Source organism: Carassius carassius, chromosome 37, assembly GCF_963082965.1.
Source record: "Carassius carassius chromosome 37, fCarCar2.1, whole genome shotgun sequence".
Lineage (NCBI taxonomy): Eukaryota > Metazoa > Chordata > Actinopteri > Cypriniformes > Cyprinidae > Carassius > Carassius carassius.
This window is the reverse complement of record NC_081791.1, coordinates 18,961,890-18,983,253: the sequence shown is the minus strand read 5'-3', so window position 1 is coordinate 18,983,253 and position 21,364 is coordinate 18,961,890. Positions and strand designations below refer to the sequence as shown.

The window sequence follows — 21,364 nt, the reverse complement described above, 5'->3', positions numbered from 1 at the left end:
TACTAGAAAAGCATCAATGCAAGAGGCCATTGCTTTGAGACGTGACCGTCCACGCCCTCTTCCACCATTACTGCCGCCGCTGCTGCCACCACCACCACGTGGCCGCCGCTTCCCTGGGAAACCACTGCCTCTGCCCTGAAAGGTCAGAAAAGAAATGTAGTAGCATTAAAATGACTACTTTTGGACTAGCGGTGTACCTAAACCCATCAGAATTAAATGTTATGAGAAAAGGATTGGTGTCTGACATCCACCTGTTTTACCCGTGAGCGTCCTGGAGAACCTCTGCGCTTCACTTTATCTCCATCGGGCTTCAGTGGATCAAAAGGTAATGAGTCCTCCGTTTCGGTGAGCAGCGAATCAGAACGGGTCCTACCGGCTGGCACCAGGCTGAGCTCCATGGACAGCATCTGAGAGTCTGCCTCAGCCGGCGAGCCGAGGAAACCGCTGCTGCTCTCATCGCCGTGGCTAAGGTTTGAGGTCTCATCAAGGACCAGCTCCGACTTCATACCATCTTGCATCTCTTTCCTGGACTGTTCATCTTCCCCCTGACTCTCATCTTTGAGGAGCGACTCCTCTAAGGATTCCTCCATCCCCTGGTCATCCTCATCTTCTTCATCCTCAGACTGGCCCATTCTATCATCAGTGTCAGATGCAGGGCGCATTTCTGTCTCAGGAGCAGGGGGAAGAGTCTGGTCTTGCTGTGGCTCTTCCAAGTCCATAACAACTGGCTCTGCTGCTTCCAAAACAGGGAGTGTGATTTGAGAAGACTGAGAACATAGGCTTGATGGAGGGTTTGTTTCTGTAGCCTCCTCTGTGCTGACCAACTCAGTCTCTGTCTGAGGAGTACTGTCTTGCCCTTGCAACTCCTCCTGCTTTTCTATGCGAGTTTCAGCTACATCAAGTTGGGTTTCCTCTATAGTGTCCGGAACAGGGCTGTCTGGGCTATCCTTCACAGGAGGGTCCTGAGTGTCCACTGATTTTTTATCAATGGCCTCTGTAGCCACTGTTTCAATGGTAGTTGTCTCCTCTTTTTGTTTTTCATCAGCTTCTACAAAAGACAACAGGCAGGTTTTCAGTGTTACACTGCAGATACATACAAATTGAAGATCTAAATAAATTTTTTTATTGGAAATACATAGCTTGTTTGCAAAGAAAAAATTTAAACATTGTTAAAAGAATGCAATATATATAATTTAATTTACATTTCCCCCCTACACATTTAAACTATGCAGTCATAAATGTTAGCACATATAAGCCTGAACTACTGTGGTGGGTTTTGAAATTTACCTGAAACTGTAGCTAAAGGGGCCTGCTGCTCTGTAGAGACCTTACTTTGCACATTAGTCTCTGTGGAGCCCTCAGCACCTTCTTGCTGTAGTTCCTCCTCCGTAATGCTTTCTTTCACTTCTGCTGTTCCAACCACCTCAAGCTCGGTCCCTAAAATTACACACATCAGCTCAATATCCACATCTAATATCAGTCAATAAAACTCAGTCCACAGAGAAAAGAAACTATGGCTGGGTATCACCAACTAGCCCACCATACAACACACTATACAGAGAACAACTGCAAAACATAATTCACAATTGAATTATTTGAATTCCTGAATTGTAATTCAAATGTGCTTTGTTCAAGACATTTATGTTGTTACAAAATATTTCTCACAGCCAGACAACCAGACATTTCAAGCTGAATTACTTAAATTATTATTTAGACCTAATGGACCTAACCTAATGGATAATTCACAAGTACATAGGCAAAAGGAAACCTAAGTGTACACTACAAACGTAATGTCACATGCAATTCTAACAACCCCTGAATGTAGTTTGAGGAACACAAAACATAAGAACATCTTGGACCATGTTTACACCTATATTTAGTCCTTATCACATGATACTCACAAAATAGATATCTGATTGTACATTCCTTTGAGAAACCAACCTAAAAAAAAACAATACTAAAGATCATACCCAATTCCATTGGCACCTCCAAATCAGCTTTCTCATCTACTTGTGTGGGTGACACTTCAGGCTCGATTGGAACCTCATCTGGGTTTTCTTTGCAGAGCACACAGATGCATTTCTCCTCAGGAGGCCCTGACAGAGAGGCACAATCACTGTGTACCCACCTGCAGAGGACATTCAACAAGTTAAATTTATGCAAAGAGACAAATAAAAGTCAGTTTGTTTGTTACTTCATGGCAAATACTGCTTCACATTGGAGAATCTTTAAAGGTCACGTCCATTTTAGTAACCCGCGTAATTGTAAACGCTCGGAGCTAGACAATGAAGTGGCACACTTGCCTGTTCTTAATGCCAGAAGGCACATAAACTGACCTGTGGCAGATGGCACAGCGATGTTGCAAGGAGACCGAGGGCTCTGTGGCCTTACTGCACACGCCGCAGACAGAGGTGCGCCTGCGCTGACAGCCCTCGCATACAGTGTAGCTCTCAAACCACTGTTTAGAGCCAGGAAGCTTTAGCCCTCGCATGCCACAGTCAATACACACACGGCACCGCTGAAACAGACATGCAAATCAGGTTAGGCAGAACAATAGAGTGATATTTCATTTACAAAAATCACATTTTCCTACTCACCAAACATCTATACAAACAGATATTGCCATTACATGCCACAATCGCTCGAAGGGCTACCATAAAAGGATCGCCACACATTTTGAAAATGCTTGGATGACGTTTTATTTGAACTGGATAAACTTTGCGTTTCAACGACATGCCGGTGAGTAAAACCACAATGATTTTCATTTTTAGGGGAACCTTTGCTGAGAAATTCAAGTGGTTTCTCTATGGAGTTTTAGGCATGAGAAAAGAGCAGAGCAACTATGTAAATAAACGGCACAGGTCGGAATTCTGCCTTAAATGGTGATATTATACAGATGAAGGGCACGTAAGAATGAGTCATGGGTTTAAGCTTACTTTGCACTTCCATGAATCAGGAGGCACAGAGTCCATGGCCGGCAGTAGACAGAAGGTGTGGTAGCCCTTGTCACAAGCATCGCAAACCAGCATCTTTGAATCCTCCCCTGGTTGCCTGGATGTTATTAAAAGAAAACACACATATACCACAAAGTGTTTGCAAAGACCAATACAAATACAGTGAAGCATCTGCAAAATTCAGGATGCACTCGGCCGAAAATAAAAACGAAAATAAATTTTATTTATATAATAAAATAAATGTTAAAAAAATTAGCTGTTCAAACATTTAAATGGTAAATAATGCTTTATATGGTTTTATATCCAATTTTAATAATTGTTTCTACTCCAATTTGTTACTAAAATATAAACATTTATATGGTGGCAGTAATAGATTGTTTTCATAAGATTCATTCAAACATACATTACATAATGAAGACAACAGGTTAAAAGTAAAAATATAATACATTTGTAAATTAGCACACATTTATCAAAATGCTCCTATCTAGAGTGATTTTGCCTAGTTTACCATCAAGATTACAGACACCGAATGTCTTTCCTATGGTAAATGTAACATGTCTACAAGCTGTTATATTGATGTCTTTCCACTGGTAAAACACTGATTGAACGATTACATGAGACTTGATACATTTCAGTATGTTGTACGGTTTCTTTTAACACCTTCTGATGTTCATTACCACAATAAAGAGCATCAAAAACCCCATTTACTGTATTTTGTTATAAAACTGACAGAATTCAAAATCTGAGACTTTGTCTCATATTAAAAGCAACAGCACAAAGCTTAGTGCAATTAGTGAAGGTCACACATCGACAGAAAACAAACTAAAAGATTATCTTGAGAACATTAAGAATCCATATCAGTAGTGATTAAAAACAGATATCAGTTTTAGAAATCCAGCACTAGTGTTGTAGTTTATCCATGTTGTGTACATGAAATAGACACTAACAGAGTCAAAACATACCATTGGAGAAAAACTAATTAAACATCACTGTTTCTAACAAATGAAATCAAAAATTGCTGTATCAGATAAACATTTGCCAAAATTTCAGTGCACCACTAATAAGTGTCACGATATAAACATGCATGAAACATTCAGACATACCTGCAGGTCTGGCACACCTTGCACTCGGGACACTGCCAACCTGACCGCTGAAGTGGTGTGGCACTGATCTCTAGACAGGCATCATGATAGTGCTGCCCACAGCCCGTGCAGTATAGCAGACCGGACAGTTCCCCGATGGAGTCGCACACTGCACACCGCGCTTCCTCTCCAGCTGCAAAACAGACACAGCATCATCTCAGCAACCGTGGAAATGGAAACATTATTTGCTTATGATATCGCATCTGTTCTGCTGTAATTCCGCACCAAACTCCTCGGCCTTGTCTATGTGCTCTGGACAGAGGAGCACCAGCTGCTTCATGGACTGGAATGATCCACTGGCAGCCGAACAGGGGAAGTGGTAGAACCGTGAGCAGCCTTCGGCCCGGCACCGGATGGTAGCACCCATCCGTTTACAATAATCACATGGCTGAAGCAGAGATAGAAAGCAAAGCAAAAGAAATAAGAATTAATTTGCCTGCCATAAAGCAAGATTTATGAGGTTTAATGCTCTGATAAAGAAAGCTCTCAGCCTACCCGCTGTATCCCTGAGATGACTGCCTTATGCACGTTTATCAGCACCTCACCCTCAGTCTGCTCCACTCCCTCAGACCACACAGCACACCAGTGGTGAACCCAGCAGCTCCCTGTTTCATAAGAAAAGATTTGCAGTCATAACACTACTGAGAAGAAAATACATTCAAGACCAGTTTTGTGAGTTCTTGTTTTCTTAAAATCCCAATTTTGATCTACAACCCGAATTCCGGAAAAGTTGGGACGTTTTTAAAATTTTAATAAAATGAAAACTAAAGGAATTTCAATTAAAATTTCCAATATTTTATTCACAATAGAACATAGATAACGTAGCAAATGTTTAAACTGAGAAATTTTACACTTTTATCCACTTAATTAGCTCATTTAAAATTTAATGCCTGCTACAGGTCTCAAAAAAGTTGGCACGGGGGCAACAAATGGCTAAAAAAGCAAGCAGTTTTGAAAAGATTCAGCTGGGAGAACATCTAGTGATTAATTAAGTTAATTGATATCAGGTCTGTATCATGATTAGCTATAAAAGCTTTGTCTTAGAGAAGCAGAGTCTCTCAGAAGTAAAGATGGGCAGAGGCTCTCCAATCTGTGAAAGACTGCGTAAAAAAATTGTGGAAAACTGTAAAAACAATGTTCCTCAACGTCAAATTGCAAAGGCTTTGCAAATCTCATCATCTACAGTGCATAACATCATCAAAAGATTCAGAGAAACTGGAGAAATCTCTGTGCGTAAGGGACAAGGCCGGAGACCTTTATTGGATGCCCGTGGTCTTCGGGCTCTCAGACGACACTGCATCACTCATCGGCATTATTGTGTCAATGACATTACTAAATGGGCCCAGGAATACTTTCAGAAACCACTGTCGGTAAACACAATCCGCCGTGCCATCAGCAGATGCCAACTAAAGCTCTATCATGCAAAAAGGAAGCCATATGTGAACATGGTCCAGAAGCGTCATCGTGTCCTGTGGGCCAAGGCCCATTTAAAATGGACTATTTCAAAGTGGAATAGTGTTTTATGGTCAGACGAGTCCAAATTTGACATTCTTGTTGGAAATCACGGACGCCGTGTCCTCCGGGCTAAAGAGGAGGGAGACCTTCCAGCATGTTATCAGCGTTCAGTTCAAAAGCCAGCATCTCTGATGGTATGGGGGTGCATAAGTGCATACGGTATGGGCAGCTTGCATGTTTTGGAAGGCTCTGTGAATGCTGAAAGGTATATAAAGGTTTTAGAGCAACATATGCTTCCCTCCAAACAACGTCTATTTCAGGGAAGGCCTTGTTTATTTCAGCAGGACAATGCAAAACCACATACTGCAGCTATAACAACAGCATGGCTTCGTCGTAGAAGAGTCCGGGTGCTAACCTGGCCTGCCTGCAGTCCAGATCTTTCACCTATAGAGAACATTTGGCGCATCATTAAATGAAAAATACGTCAAAGACGACCACGAACTCTTCAGCAGCTGGAAATCTATATAAGGCAAGAATGGGACCAAATTCCAACAGCAAAACTCCAGCAACTCATAGCCTCAATGCCCAGACGTCTTCAAACTGTTTTGAAAAGAAGAGGAGATGCTACACCATGGTAAACATGCCCCGTCCCAACTATTTTGAGACCTGTAGCAGAAATCAAAATTGAAATGAGCTCATTTTGTGCATAAAATTGTAAACTTTCTCAGTTTAAACATTTGCTATGTTATCTATGTTCTATTGTGAATAAAATATTGGCTCATGTGATTTGAAAGTCTTTTAGTTTTCATTTTATTAAAATTTAAAAAACGTCCCAACTTTTCCGGAATTCGGGTTTTATGAAACAGACTGTGTTATCACTGAAAGGCAAAAACTGCCAGCTAAACCTATCCACTTTAAATTCTCACAAACCACATTTTTACCTATTGCAGGGCTCAATGATAACCCTGGGGGCCAGTGAGAGAATTTAGAAGCAGTTGATGGAACTGTCCCATTCACCATCAGGCTATGTCTTACAATTGTTCATGACATGTATTTTTATAGCATGCAAACCATAAAAACGGATTTCTTGTGATGTACTGATTAATATTATCTTTCAATGTTGTTTTAACATCCTGCTATGCTAATGTTGGGTAATACAGATGAAGTTGTCTAGATTAGAATAGTTTGAAGGTTACACTGTTTTTAGAATTAATGTTACATAATTTTATAATTGCAAATAATTTATTTGAAATATTATAACATATGCTATGATTTTAAGAAATTAATGCACTTACAAAACAAGGATGCATTAAATTGGTAAAGAATAAGTGACAGTAAAGTATGTCACAAAAGATGTTAATTTCAAATAAAGGCTGTTCTTTTGAACCTGAAACAAAACGATCAGTTTCCACAAATATAAAGCAGCACAATCATTTTCAACGATGATAAAAATAAAAATAAATGTTTCTTGAGAACTAAATCAGTATATTTCACAATATCACAGTTTTTACTCTTTTTTTTTGATAAATCAACCTTGGTGAACATAAGGGACTGTCAAAAACATTAAAATAAAATACTGACCCCACACATGTAAATGGTAGTGTACATGCCATTGTTAAAATTATTCATTAATAATATTTTTTTGTGGTTGGGGAAGTGACAAAAAGGCATGTATAAATCTAAACAACCAGGTTGAGCTCTGTATTATAAATAAATAAAAAAAAAAGGCTACAAATAGAAATGCTCAATGTAAACAGAAACCATGTTATTCCACTCACTGATGGAGAAATGTGACAAATCAGGAAGAAACTCAATGTGCCTCACTCTAGTATCCAAAAATGACAGTGACAAAACTACGATTCAACAGTTTTTTTTCATTATCATACCAGTGTCATCAAAGAGAGATGCCAGACAGGTGGATTCAGAGAATCCAATGGAAGACAGGTCATCGTTTCCAGCTGCTGGCAAAGAGGAGACAGAGGGCTCCAAGCTGGGCCGATCGGAAGAGGGTCCAAAACACCGGAGCTCCCGCTGTCCATGCAGACTACGCTCCACACAGTTACAAAGAGCACAGGCCCTGACAGTCTCCCTGAAAAAAACAACAACAACATGAAAGCACTTCAGCAACTCTGTACACATTACTTCACCAAAACAAATCAAATCTGAGTAGGCAGGGTTTACTGTTCACAGAAGCAGAGCACGAAGTGTCAGTTTAGCGTTAAACAGAGCGAGGTAAGATGAAACTGCAAATCATTTAATATTAGTCAACTTTTAACAATACATTTATGATAGAAATGTTAAATGACCGATAGCTATATCCAGTGAAGCAAACTACTCAATTTTTTTCTCAAATATGGCAATTTTGAGAGAGACGTGTAAATTGTCTGCATACGTCTATCTCTACAAACAATGCAGCTGTGTTTAGTTACCGTACTTAAAAACAGCGATTTTACCCCCACCGACCCTGCTGAGAAATATAATGTAGCAATTCAGTATCGATTAATAAAAGTCGCGTGGCAGCACTGACAACAAGGTTATGAATATTACTTTTTGCACATCGCAATCTCATATCTGTGTGCAGTGCATTATATATAGAACGGTGATTAAACTGAATGGTTTTAATGCACTGGCCTCATCACACACACACATACAGTGATGTTCAGTATGGTCACACTGGATTTCTGTTATTCAAGAAACTTTTGAAAAGTTTTAAATACAATTTATGAAAAAATCCTCAAACTATTTGCATAAAAATCAAAAAGGCCTTTTTTTCTCCATTGTATTGTATCATTTAAAAATGTGTACAAAGCATTAATGCATGTATAATTCTGTATTATACAGAATGCATTCAAAAAGAAAGGGGGAGGGGGGTGTTGGAACAGTGGTTAACCAGAAAATTTTTCATTCGCACATCATGCCGAAAAGTTTGCCAACCCCTGATATAGACCATATCATAGAAGCTTTAATTACAGTTTTAGATTTGGTACGTAGTACAAGTCCTCTGTGTTTGTTTATTTATTGATTTTCTCGAAGTGACAAAATACAGAGCCCCTAAAAAAAAACAGACTTTTGCATCCACATGCAAACTATTCACATGCGCATGGGAATTTTGCTTGTGTGCTTACGCATTACAATTTCTAGCACTAAATTCAACACATCCTGTGGTGGCCGAGAAACAGTGACATGAAATGAGCCGATATCACAATATGGCTGTGTGCACCACCCTATCTGTCATGTTCAAGGGTCTATAAAAAAACTGGTAGTGTTAAAATTATGCCTTAATTTAGGGCAGTATATATGAATTCGGGGCCATAAGCCTGCTTTAATGCATGCTCTATGGAGTAAAAACCACACCACGAAATCGGCTGATGACTCACTTTCTCACGTGAACACGAAAGTCTTTACACTTTTTATTTTGGCAAAGGTCCTTTTAGAGGCTTTTTAATACAGTCCTAAGAATATTGTGAGAAGACACCCAAAACCTGCCTATAACCTGAATTTTTTAATTCATTCAGTCGTGTTTGACAATCATCAAAGAATCATTAAACAGCTGAAAACATACTTCTTGTATGATACGTTTATTTTAATTCAAATTTTCTATTATAGAAAACTAAATAGGGGGAAAAGTCTGGAAATGCAAACATTTTTCCAAACTCTGCTTTATTTTTTTTCCATACTTTTCCAAACTGTGTAGGAACCATGATTCAAATTCTGTGTTGTATTTGACCTTAGCTGACAGATCGATGTCTCTTAACAAGTGACAAGTTTGTGTACTTAATTAACATCATCTTCTATTTAATGAAGATAGCCTTTTCCTATAAACCGAGCTTTAAAAGCATGACCTACATTTTATGCAAAGCAGCTCAAACAGCAAAATTTATAGAAGGCCTTACAATGATGAGCTGGAAGTGTCCACGGTAGTGCCTGAGATGTCCTCTGCAGCAACAGGGCCACTCAGTTCCCCCTCAACTTGGACGCTCTCCTTTGCAGGGGTCCCATCATCAGCTGAGAGAAAATGGTAGCCGTAAGTTAAGATGGAGGTAATATAAATGTGCCCTTTAAAAACTGTTCCCTCACAGTGATTTCAAGCAAAGGTCACAAGCTCCCAGTTTAAGATATCACTGCTGTGCAAGATATAAGATCGCGTTTTTATACGCTTTCTTTGAAATCTGTCAACATGCATTTAAACTATAGTATGTCCACGAAAATGTGCAAGAATAGGAGTATAGTTACTACAATAAAAAGTTATGAAAGTGTTTACATGCCCCCTTATAAACAAAAAAGACACTTATGAATTTATAACACACTTATGGCTAAAGAAATTGCCTTTTTCTGATGTTTACTAACCTGCAGTTTCTGAATCATTTTCTTCGCAGTTTGATTTCTGCTCGTCCATTCCTACTCCTGAAGAAGATCTCTATTGCAGAGATCTGAAACAGAGAACAGTTACAGAGCTTAAGGTCAAAAGAGCAGCAAGCATGTAACGTACAATAAGCCACACAACCACTGTCATTTTAATTAAGCCTCTCAAAGGCGGTAATGAAAAAGTAAGACTGGTTAACTGCAGGTGACCTCTCTATGGATAATGCACACTATCCGATCAGCTGCGTTTGGGAATGTCTAGTCATACCGCAACTGCGTAATTAATCTGCATATCCCAGCAAAATTGAAATTACTCCATATCTAACTACGCAAACAATACTGTATAAAGGAAAACCTAACACAAAGCAGCTGATTAAATACAAACCATGAGGTGGATTCGCGTGTTCCATGCATTTTCTCCGTTTTGGTTAACGCTGATAGATTAACAAAGAGTTTCCAGATTGTTTATATTTGTCTGATCCTGCAGCTGCGTCGTTCTGCTCAGCTTACAGTAGTGCATAGACGCGGCTAACACGCTAGCTTTCTGACCGGGGTTAACAAACTCTCTGCACAATAATCCGCTCGCCCATCTTCAAACCAGGCGAAAACGGACACGTACACACAGCTCCGTTGCTTAGCGATACACCGCGGTCAATATAACTCCACAACTTCGTGCATAACTAAGATAACGTGTTACTTTCTTTATGTTAAACGACGCTAAAGGGAGAAACACAAAGAAATTACAACTTCCGTGTAGCGCGCTTCCTGTGACACATGCACCGATGTCGGGCTACAACACGGGCATCGTTATTTTGTTCCGAGAGTGCACGGGTGCGCGTTTAAAAAAACACTCAAATATGGTCATACTGGCAGAATGACACCACAGAGTATGTTATAAGATCAGTGTAATTTATATTACAGTGTATTTAAAATGACTTTGTATTCAATTACTTTTTATTCACTGACGCTAACGTTCTCTTCCTACACCCCTGCTGCTCTGCCTTCTTTTTTTGCACTATCCATCCATCCATCCATCTATCTATCTATCTATCTATCTATCTATCTATCTATCTATCTATCTATCTATCTATCTATCTATCTATCTATCTATCTATCTATCTATCTATCTATCTATCTATCTAGAATCATAGTATGATGTAAATGTCACCTCATGTTGCTAGTTCACCAGGAAATGCAATTCAGTTACAAGGTTGCATAATGTGCTAAAGATTTCACGCATAAAAGAAAAAAATATGAAACAGACTGAAATACAATGTCCTGTCCTTGTCAGGACACCTGGCACACACATTTCCTGATTTATATGCCTGTTTCCTCCCATGTAAAAAGAAAAAAACGAAGAAAAAAAAAGATGCGAAAACAGTGTTGCAAGATGTTTTATTATATATATATCACACACAGACATACACACACAGATATATATATATATGTGTGTGTGTGTGTGTATATATATATATATATATATATATATATATATATATATTAAACAGTATGATTTTATTTCATTATTTTTAATACCCGTTTAATGGCCTTTCATGAATGTTTAAAGGGATTGTCACTGTGGGGTAACAGACTGCATTGCTGTATGAAACTGAACACAAAGTTTGTCTGAAGTCAGGTTATGTATGACTGGCCATCCTCATTCAAAGCCTAATCTACTAATCCAAAATACTTTAGACACGACACTATGACCTTTAATTATGAATGTTAATGTTTGCATGTAAAATCAAGCAATCAGCATTATACACCATATTAATCCTTGAAATAACTTATAGATCGGTATTGTGATTGTTATGAAGAGATGGCATACAATTCGCGTTGTGTTGGATGTTCTGGTTTATCCTGATATGCTAGCGGGTTATTCAGGAAACTCAATCAAAACCTGCTATTAATGTGACCATGTTTCTAAATAAAGGGCAAAATATTAAACGTCTCTACCATTATTTCGTTCGTCAGTTTGGTCAATTTGTTTAGTTATGGTGTTCGCATTAGGAAATGTGAACCGATAACAAATCCTGTAACGTTACGCAATGCTTCCCCATTTCAACTTTCAACTGCGCAGCTAATTACAAAATATGGGACGTATTGCTGCCATTTGCCCTAGTATGTTTTTAATGTTTGTTTGAGTAAACAAAAATTTAAACTATCCGATGCTAAAATATTTACCACTCCTCCTTGAATATCCCTGACCTTTTAACTTGGAACAAACTGTCAAGCTAAATCCTTTCACACTAATTTGTAGACATGTTTCCCAAGCGGTTTAAGTCCCAACACGCTAACTGACAACCACAGTCACTAAACGAAATCCATATAAAAGATCGTCTCTCTCTAAGGTTTTCAAATGTTTTGAAGAAAATATTAAAAGTAACGTTAACTAATCGCACTGCCTGTAAAGCAGTGCAAGCTAACAGGCAAGCAAGAAGTAGCGTCCCTATGTGGTACACAAAACTACAACCACTGCTAAAAAAAAAAGATATGTATTAGATTAGTCTTTATTTTTTCCCCATGTTTATTGCCAGCCTCAATTTTACAAACATAAACAAATTAAAATTAATTAATTAAACAAGTCACCCAGTTTCACATCTGCTAACCCAGCTTGCTAGCCAGATACTTTCATACTCCAAAATGCTGTTGCACTTTCCGACAACAACAAATACGGTTTTAATGATAGCAAATAAAACGCTCGGAATATTACAACAACATATTCGACAGTAAAACAACACATTAAGTCCTAAGCTTTCGTGGTAATGACGGATGGTTCATGAACTGGTGCTGGCTAAAAATATGGCTTACCCATTTACCAAGGACATAAACAATAACGTTAATACATCCAACTAAACTAAAAACACAGCGAGCTACAGAAAAAGAAACTAAACGGCCAACACAAAAACAGCTCAGTCCTAACACTTGTGTTTGTAACCTTGAGTTTAGGAAACGCAATGGTACGTATGAAGCTAGCAGCACGTTCATTTTGGCCGACAGATTCGCACTCACTTTGCTAAATGGACGTAGAAGGGGGGCCCGAGTAACGCTAAGGTGATTAATCAGCAAGTGTATATATATATATAAAAATATTAAATACTACTTTTGACACTCACCTACAATGTGCCGCTAACGTCCTCGTACATGTTCGAAACAATCCTCCGGTTAATAATCGCTGGGGTCCGTTTCATTTCATTAAGATAGCTTTGGCTAGGCAGGGTTTACTAGTTTGTTGTTGATGGGGGAAGTGCTGTCGGACGAGCAAACGTTTGCAAAACTACCTGATATTATGATATTGGCTGGCCGATACCAATGAATCAAATGAGTACATGCTGGACTCTCACGTTTGCTGCTTTCATCCAGACTGAGTAGCTTTGGCTAACCCACACCCAGATCTCCAATCTGGAGAACTGTTGCAAGCTTGTTTGATAAACTTGCTTCATGTAACAGTTTGAAGGATACTGCACCCGCTTTCTGTGTGTGTGTGAGTGCAGGCTGCAAAACGTGTTTTTAACACCGATGCTGAGACCAACTGCGACCCCTACTTTTGAGAGGACAAACAAATTAAGGTGCACTACAAACTCTGGGTCATGGTTAAACAGGTGTTAATTCTGTTAGTTTCTCCCGATTTACCGTTGAACCACCTGTACTTCACAGTGCTGCATAGATGCGAAGCTGTAATGAACTATAACTAGCTGTTGTTGTTTTTTATCTGTCTGTCTATTTATCTGTCAGTGAGTCTGTCAATCATCAATAAAATACTAAACTATCTATCTACACAATTAAACAATTACATAATCCATTTATATATCCTTTTTATTTACTGCCTTAAATGGTAGCCATTTAAAGTAACCGGTTTATTATCTGGCCACAATGCTAACAGCAGACCTCTCTGTGCAGAGACCTTTAGTCATAATAGATGTCAATTTATCCTTGCTTTCAAAATTAGCACACTATTAGCTGAGTAAAAAATTGATTCTAAACGAAACATTAAAAATGAGTAAATGAGACCACAAAATATTGCATGATCGAAGGTTACTATTAGTCTATTCTTAGACTAGACATGTATAGATTTAAAAAGAGACAGACTATTGATCCCAGAGTGCAAATGCATGAGCTGCCAGTTTTGTCTGCATTATGTATACCTGCATATGACATGGCTATTTTTATTAAATATTATCTTATTGTTTCGATCTCTGTGCCTGTAAAAGATATGCATTGTTGAATCAACTACACTGTTCATTTAGTGGAAGAAACCAAGCAGGAGTAAATTTGCTTTCCTTTAAGCTGACAAGCCATCACAGTCACATAGTTGGAGTCACGTGCAGTAAATACAGTTCTCAACCTATTTAAACAGACTGATAATTCATATACCAGAGATAAATAAATATGATAAAAGAATTGCCATTTATGGACATGCTGGAGCACTACCAACATCTACAATGAAGTCATGTTCTTTACAATATATTACTCAAGCATGCTGCATTAGGTCATGTTTATTTTACAGTCAGAAACTGAAATTCTGATATTGCAAAATTCGTCTGCACAGTATAGCCCTTATCTGTCTCATATTGTTCTATTAGAGCATTGATATATTGATAGAATATAACTTGATTGCATTTTTTTTTCTCTGTACTTTACGATCAAACCCCATTGACAAGATTAATAACTCCTTCGCAGCTTTCACCGGGATTAGTTTGAACGGGAAAGGTTTTGAGGGATCCTGACTAAGCCTATCTTTAAAATCTGATTGGTTCTCCAAAGGTAATTGTTGGGTGGGCCTACATTACAGTCTTTGCTATTGGCCTGATACAAATAGAGTTTAGAACATCTCCTCTCCAGTGGGGGTGTGTGTCCATCTGCCCCCTCCATGACCAAGATAATCCTCTTCTATACCTTCACAGCTGTGAAAAATAAATAGAGGAAAAAGCATGCAATTCCAAAAATGCAGCACAGTCTCAAGAGCATTATTTTTGTTTTACAATGCTAAATCCTTTACATTGTCAGGCTGCACTTAAATTTAATTCAAAATGTTGTTTGTATTACATCAATGCTGATATATATTTTAAACATGAAAAACATTAGAGAACAAATAAAAAATATTACAAATAATAATTTATTAACTTTTTTTTATTTATTATTAATGCCAGGAAGCTGTTTTTCAGAACAGAAAGATTGTAAATCATTCTAAGCACGTCAGAATAGACAGTGGTGTATTCTTTGGTGTCCAGAAGGGGGTGTGATGCACTTAGTAATAGCTAGACTGTTATTCCTTGTTTAGCGCATGGCTGTTGATTTTGGACATTGGAAATGAACCACAATTAGACATGGTTAAACTGTGTTAACACAATATTTTGTTTACAACTCATTTCTGTTTAAAACGTCTACATTACCAGCTACAGGACATGATGTAATATGTTGATTTGTCAAAAGTGTTTTTTTTTTTTTTTTTTATTGGGAACGGACATGATATTTTGTACTCAGTACGAGTCTAGTGAGAATAAAACTTGTGTTTGTTGTGAATAAAATCTAAGCAGATCAGGTTTATTTGCAACACAATAAACTACAATAACTTTAAGTAAAAATAAGATCACAACAACTGTATCAGTGTCTGTATGGTATAACAAATAATCAGAACTACATGAACAGTTTAACATGAAATATATATTATGAATCCAAAAGTATAAAAATAAATATTTATTACTCTTTGAAATATTTTCTTGTAAAACAAACATAAAAATACATGTTTACATTTTGAATCCTATAATTGTCCATATGGGGATTATTCAATATGACAAGTCATATTTGAAAAACTATGTATTTTTTTAAGTTGTGTAAGAAGTAACTGTAACTGGACATTATATGTGGTGAGAAATTACACCAGTTATAGTGCCTGTTTTATTTCCTTTTTGGTCAGTAGTTTTTAAAAAAAAACTAGTAAAACAGTCGTTTTTGCAGTTGACATTATGTTTGCATATTCCCTGTCTTGACCATCAGTAAAACTTCTGAGGGTCAAGAAATATCTGTCCTAATGTGTGCAAAAGTCTTGCATACCAGTAAACCTCCTTTTGTTGCAAAATGCTGTGTTCATTTTCCGTTTCCACAGTGACATCTGGGAATTTCTTGCAAATGCTGGAAGAACTATTGTGCATCACATTTGTGAGGAAGGTCTGATCTGTGGAACAGATATTAAGGAACATGGCACTACTGTTAACCACCACTCTTTGTGATTTCTCTTCCATTACTGTCTGGAAAAAGTGAAAAACAACACGTAAAGGCCAAAATGCCCAGTGTGCGAGTCTGTGATCCTCAACAGAAGCGTAGTTGGATACCAGCACACCATCCACAAATAAGTTCCCATGTTCTGTCAAAGGAGCATAAACCCCCATCATCTCCTCCAGTGAAATTGAGACCACTTTAGATGGCTTAAGTCCTCTGTTGTCTCCAGTAGAAAGTATATAGTGCCCAGTCCTAACGTTTTTGGCAAACATAGCTTCATACTCATGGTGGTGCAGTTTGAGATTGGGAGCCGCAAAAATTAGGTGATTGGGAGTAAGCGCCATTCGTTTTCCATTTTCAGTGGTAAAAATAAAGAACATGGTTCTGCTCTCTCTATCCAGATGTAAAAAGAGAAGTACCCAACTGAGAACAACTTCACCTGACTCAGACAAGGAAAGCACCTGCTCGCCAGGCCGCAAACATGACATAGGTTTTTGCACGCCATCAGCCATTGTCACAAGTCCCGATCCTGAGAAGCAGCCACCTTTTTCTACAGCTACAGAGTGATCTGGAAAAATTTAGAGGAGGAATGTGTTAAGAACAGCATGAAATCAAGTTCTGTCATGACAACTCTCTGAGAGGTTAGCATGGCGATATACATGGCAATGTTAATGTTTGGTCTTTGCATAATAGATATGCTATGCTTCTGCTGCTGCTGCTGCTGCAGCACAGCAAGCACAGAGATTTGCTACTGCCAGTACATGCTGCTGTAAGCATGTAAAACAATATTCCACATATATAACATATATGAAATAACCCTACATAAAATTACCCCATAGCAGATCTATTCAGGTGGAGCTGGGGAAGGTGGAGGGATCTGACGCACTGCAGCTGCTATAACAAGCACTAGCTGAGTATTTAAACATCAGAGTGAGTTAGACCTATCAGACTACACGATCCAGAGTTTCATGACAGAATTTTTGTCCAAGTATTGGACACCACTGACTTTCATTGTATGGTAATTTGACTAAATATCTTGCTTGTTGACTCTCTTACAGTTTTGGAACTACAGGATGGTGAATAAATTATACTTAAAGTTTTATTTTAGGGAGATCTATCACTTTTAGAGCTACACTAAAGGATCTGAATGAGGAGTAACGAATAAAAAGCAAAGCTTTACAAGCTTACCAGCTTTGACAGAGCAGTGCACATGGTACTTGGATTCATAGTACACCCAGTCAAATCCAGCCTCAACTGCCAACTGTGCAAGTAGTCCATATTTTTTTGTGTCTCTGTCTGAGGTGGTGATGTCAACCGCACGGCCCTCATAATGCAAAGAACCAGGAGGGTGATGGCCATCCTCATCCCATGCTTCCGTCACTCGCAGTCGGACCCCAGGCCACTGGTTCATTACTGCTATTGCCAGTTTATTGAGGCAGTCCTTACAGCGCTGTGAAGCAGAAAGAACAAATGAAAGCATTAAACAGGTGATACAAAGGGAAGGACCATACCTTAAACAACTTTGGAACCCACTGACTATCGCTGAAATGACTAAAAATACTTCAAAATATATTCTTCTGTGTTCCACAGAATCAAAAAGGTACAGCAGGTTTAGAACTTCTTAAGGGAAAATATTTCACTTTGGGTAAACTTTCACTTCAACTGCCCCAGATTGCCAAAGCTCCTCTTTTTTACCAATGATTTAAACCAGAGGTGTGCTAATGCTGAAAGCACAGCAAAATACCATGACATTTCAGAATTCTTTTTCAGAATTCGGAGTCAGTAGACGTCAGCAAATTTTCTCCAGAATATTCAGCTCTGCAAAATGCCATTTCCACCCCCAACATCTAACAATAAGAACAAAGCTACTGTAACTCATTTCCAGCATTCTTTGGACACTTCAGCATGGTCACAGAGTAAAGTCAAGGTCAAGTCCTTTTTTTTCTTCACACGATTGGAACATTTTCACATAGTCTTTTGAATGACCCCAGTGTCAACCTTGAGACTTTGTAATACAGAATTTAGACTTCCTCCAAGCATTTTCAACATTTTGTGTGTCTCTAAACCATACGTAATGGGGAATTTTGAAGATTTAGTATTATTGTTCAGGGAAAATAATATTATGTGACCTAGGGACGGGATTTAGAGGGTATGGGAAAAGGCGAGAGAGCAAGACAGGGTCGAAAAGCCAATTAGAGCAAGAAGAAAGCAATGTCTGAGCTAGCAGGCAGATGGAAGGAATGTTTAGACGTCTACTTGGGAATGTGACAGCAAGAGTGAGAAATCAAGAGGGGAAGAAAACAAACCAGGGAGATTTTTCTCGCAATGCTGTTGGACAGAGGCGATTCATTGTGAAAACTACAATAGAGGCTTTTCCAATGGTGCCATTACTTCAACAGGCGAGAATTCTTCACAGGCGACCCCACAGCAGAGGCTTGAAAAGATGCACAAAGGATAGCTTTCAGAGTTGGGCAATGAGAGGGCACATGCATACGTACACATACACCAACTTGAAGCACTTTCATAAGTGTCCTCACAGTTAACTAGATGTCAGTCTTGTCAAACTTATTATCAGTGATATCAAACTTATCAGTAATTTCTCAAAACAATCTATGATACCATAATGGATTAGGCCATGCCAAAGATTACAATGTCTATTTCTATTAACTTATTCAGCTGGAAATGTTAATATTGCCGGTAAGAAATTATTTTTGAATGTCTCATATTTTGGCTTCTATGTATTTAAGGTTTTAAAATGATATTTAGTGTACTCTATGGTCTTCACAATGTTATCTGCCTTACCTTCATGTTTATACAAGGGAACATGTACACACTCACAGGCTAAGGAGTTGTGTCATTTTATAGCTCACTAAAGAAGAACTTGGTTAAAGATTAAATGGTGCTGTGGCAGTCCAGACAGTCTTTTTGTCACGTTTTTTACATTGCCTTGGAAACATGGTTACATGTGTAAACAATCTATCATCATTATGAGCTTGTGACAGTCAAAATCTCTCCTCTTGGACGATTTAAAATTTAGCAGAGCCTGTCCAGAATAATGTGCCTTTTATCACTGCTTTATAGCTGTTTGCATCAATAAAAAAAAGGCAATGAAACAGCTGAATTACAGGAATAACAAAACCCTTTTATTTTCAAGTACTGTTTAACTGTGCATGAAGTATGTCATGGTTGACTGAGAGAGTTGAAAGGGCCACCTGAAGCATCTTGGTCATTCCATGAAATCCATGTTCCATTCTGATTTTAAATTAGATTTTAAACATAACATGAGACAAAGAATGTCATAGGTGACAAGAAATTGCGTTTTGCTAATTGTGTACATTCTACAAATTGCTATATCGCTACACAGTAAATAAGCCTTTTAAAAGTAACAGGGTTGACACAGTAACAGTCTTGAACCTTTTACCATTCATTTAGCCATTGCTAGCCTTGTGCTCAAGATTATGACACTACTAAATGTTTATGAGAAAGATTATTTAAAGGTGACAGATGTACAAATATCTCCTTTTCAATAAAAAAAACTGTAAACTGTACATAAGCACAGTTAAATCTCTACTGACAAAGTTAATTAAATAAACAATAAAAAGACAGGCACTAGGCCTAATTGTCCATGGAATGTTCACATTCTGAAAAATTATAATGTCCTAATGACATATGCATATTTATTAAGGGTATAAGAGCTTACACATATCTTTAAAAAAATGATTCGATTATGTATTCTAATAAATTAGAATAATACATTTCAAATAAATTAAATAATTAATAACTTCTTGTATTTAATATATTAATTATGTATAATAATATATTAATATATCTATTAAGATTAAATCTATTAAGAAACATTAAAGTAGGCCTATTGCTTACAGGTGTTCATGAAAAGCAATGTAGAGTGACCCATCTGCAAAATGGGACGCAGCTGACTCTGTTAGACATTGGTTTCCTTTACCTTGGTCATGAACCGGTCAGCTTTGGTGTGTTCCTCGTCTTTGAAGTCAATGTCAGTGTTATAGTTACACACGAGCTCATTGAAGCGTTCCGAACTGCGCGTTACCCTGCCCTCCGCTCTTCCGCTCGCTCCCAGGTTGTTCTCAGAGACACTGGGCACGTACTGCTTGTAAGACATTGGAGTCAACTTGCGTTGCCTATGGCGAGTGCCGTAACCTGGACCCGGTCCGCATCCCTCCACCAGCAGCCACGAGTAAAGCCAGGCAGTCAGCAGGCCGAGCCTCGCCAGATTTAACCAAGGAGCCAGCGTCATTGACGCGCGTGAAGTGTGTGAGGGGATCAGCGAGCCGCGAACCCTGCAGCGCGAGCGTCTCTCCCAGCACCTCGTGGCATTTCGTTAACACAACTGACTTTTTCCATATCACGTTGTTGAATTAAAATGGGCACTCGTGGAGATTAGCCTCGTGAATCATTGACCAAAGTGTAGCCTAACTGTTTCCAGATGAAACTGATTATTTAGAGTTTAACATCAATGCATCCGACATCCAGCTATGGTGAGGGTTTAAGCCCGAAAAGTTCTGCATATAATTAGGATATAATATCTAGCTCTTAAATGGCTTATGCGGGCCGATTGATTGCATCCTCGTTCTCGTTTGTAGATATTGTCATAGCAACAGGTGCTTCATCCCATCATCCTACTCCACCTTGGACAGCTCCGCGCGAATCAGCGTTTTCTGCGGTAAGGTTCACAGCGCGCGTCTCTGTTTGTCCTCCTGCCTGATAGTCGCGCTAAAACATAATTTCATTCCATGTCTGAATGTTCTGAGTCTGATTCGACATGTGTTTGCTCCCGCTTTTAACCGTTGCGCTCGGACCATTGAGTGTTTGTGACCGGACGAAGATCGCCCTCCCTTCCTGCGCGCGCGTCGGAACAGTAGCGCACACGCCTCCCCGCGCGCCTTTCCAGTCATGCAGTTGTGAGGCATTAGAGTGTAGGCTATCACAACAAGTGGCGGATACATTCAAAAAGTTGTATTTCCTGTGCTGTGTATTTAACAGCATATTTGTCCCTTCTTTTAAACGGAGAAAGTTGGCGATACTAAAGCTATAGCCATATGTATCAATATTTCTCAGGGTCAGTTTATTATTAAAAAAACATTTCTGTACAGTTTACTCTCTTTGCTACAAAAGCTATATTGTGCATTTCCACCGTTAATAACAAAAAAAAATTTAATGAATGCACGTTGCCCTTTTGTGACAACATGCCCCAGT

At 38.6% G+C, this 21,364-nt stretch overlaps 2 protein-coding genes across 4 annotated transcripts in view; both read right to left on the bottom strand.

Moving 5' to 3' along the window:
• LOC132118279 (histone-lysine N-methyltransferase 2D-like) overlaps positions 1-10,657 on the bottom strand; it is a 36,834-nt gene extending 26,177 nt beyond the window's left edge. For all 3 annotated transcript variants that reach the window (XM_059528000.1, XM_059528001.1, XM_059528002.1), the window contains exons 1-13: positions 10,299-10,657; positions 9,899-9,981; positions 9,445-9,556; positions 7,438-7,640; positions 4,592-4,701; positions 4,322-4,484; positions 4,058-4,229; positions 2,937-3,051; positions 2,337-2,518; positions 1,971-2,128; positions 1,288-1,437; positions 252-1,048; positions 4-135 (exon numbers count right to left, since the gene is read on the bottom strand). In XM_059528000.1, coding sequence (XP_059383983.1) covers positions 4-135; positions 252-1,048; positions 1,288-1,437; positions 1,971-2,128; positions 2,337-2,518; positions 2,937-3,051; positions 4,058-4,229; positions 4,322-4,484; positions 4,592-4,701; positions 7,438-7,640; positions 9,445-9,556; positions 9,899-9,947 — 2,343 coding nt within the window. In that variant the 5' untranslated portion in view covers positions 9,948-9,981; positions 10,299-10,657. The remainder of the gene's footprint in view (positions 1-3; positions 136-251; positions 1,049-1,287; positions 1,438-1,970; positions 2,129-2,336; positions 2,519-2,936; positions 3,052-4,057; positions 4,230-4,321; positions 4,485-4,591; positions 4,702-7,437; positions 7,641-9,444; positions 9,557-9,898; positions 9,982-10,298) is intronic.
• Positions 10,658-15,845: 5,188 nt separating this feature from the next.
• On the bottom strand, positions 15,846-20,723 carry LOC132118278 (sonic hedgehog protein-like). The gene is made up of 3 exons (XM_059527999.1): positions 20,094-20,723; positions 17,321-17,582; positions 15,846-16,700 (listed from the first exon to the last, which is right to left on the bottom strand). Exons 1-3 carry the CDS (start codon positions 20,403-20,405, stop codon positions 15,907-15,909), a joined length of 1,368 nt encoding a protein of 455 aa, XP_059383982.1. The 5' UTR covers positions 20,406-20,723; the 3' UTR covers positions 15,846-15,906.
• Between the last annotated feature and the right edge of the window lie 641 nt (positions 20,724-21,364).

What these genes read in the sequence shown, in the direction of transcription:
- LOC132118278 (XM_059527999.1), bottom strand. Translation starts at nt 20,405, where the DNA reads ATGACGCTGGCTCCTTGGTTAAATCTGGCGAGGCTCGGCCTGCTGACT. An exon ending in CTGACCGGTTCATGACCAAG is followed by an intron (nt 17,583 to 20,093) that starts GTAAAGGAAACC and finishes TCTGCTTCACAG; the next exon opens with CGCTGTAAGGACTGCCTCAA. An exon ending in GCACTGCTCTGTCAAAGCTG is followed by an intron (nt 16,701 to 17,320) that starts GTAAGCTTGTAA and finishes AAATTTTTCCAG; the next exon opens with ATCACTCTGTAGCTGTAGAA.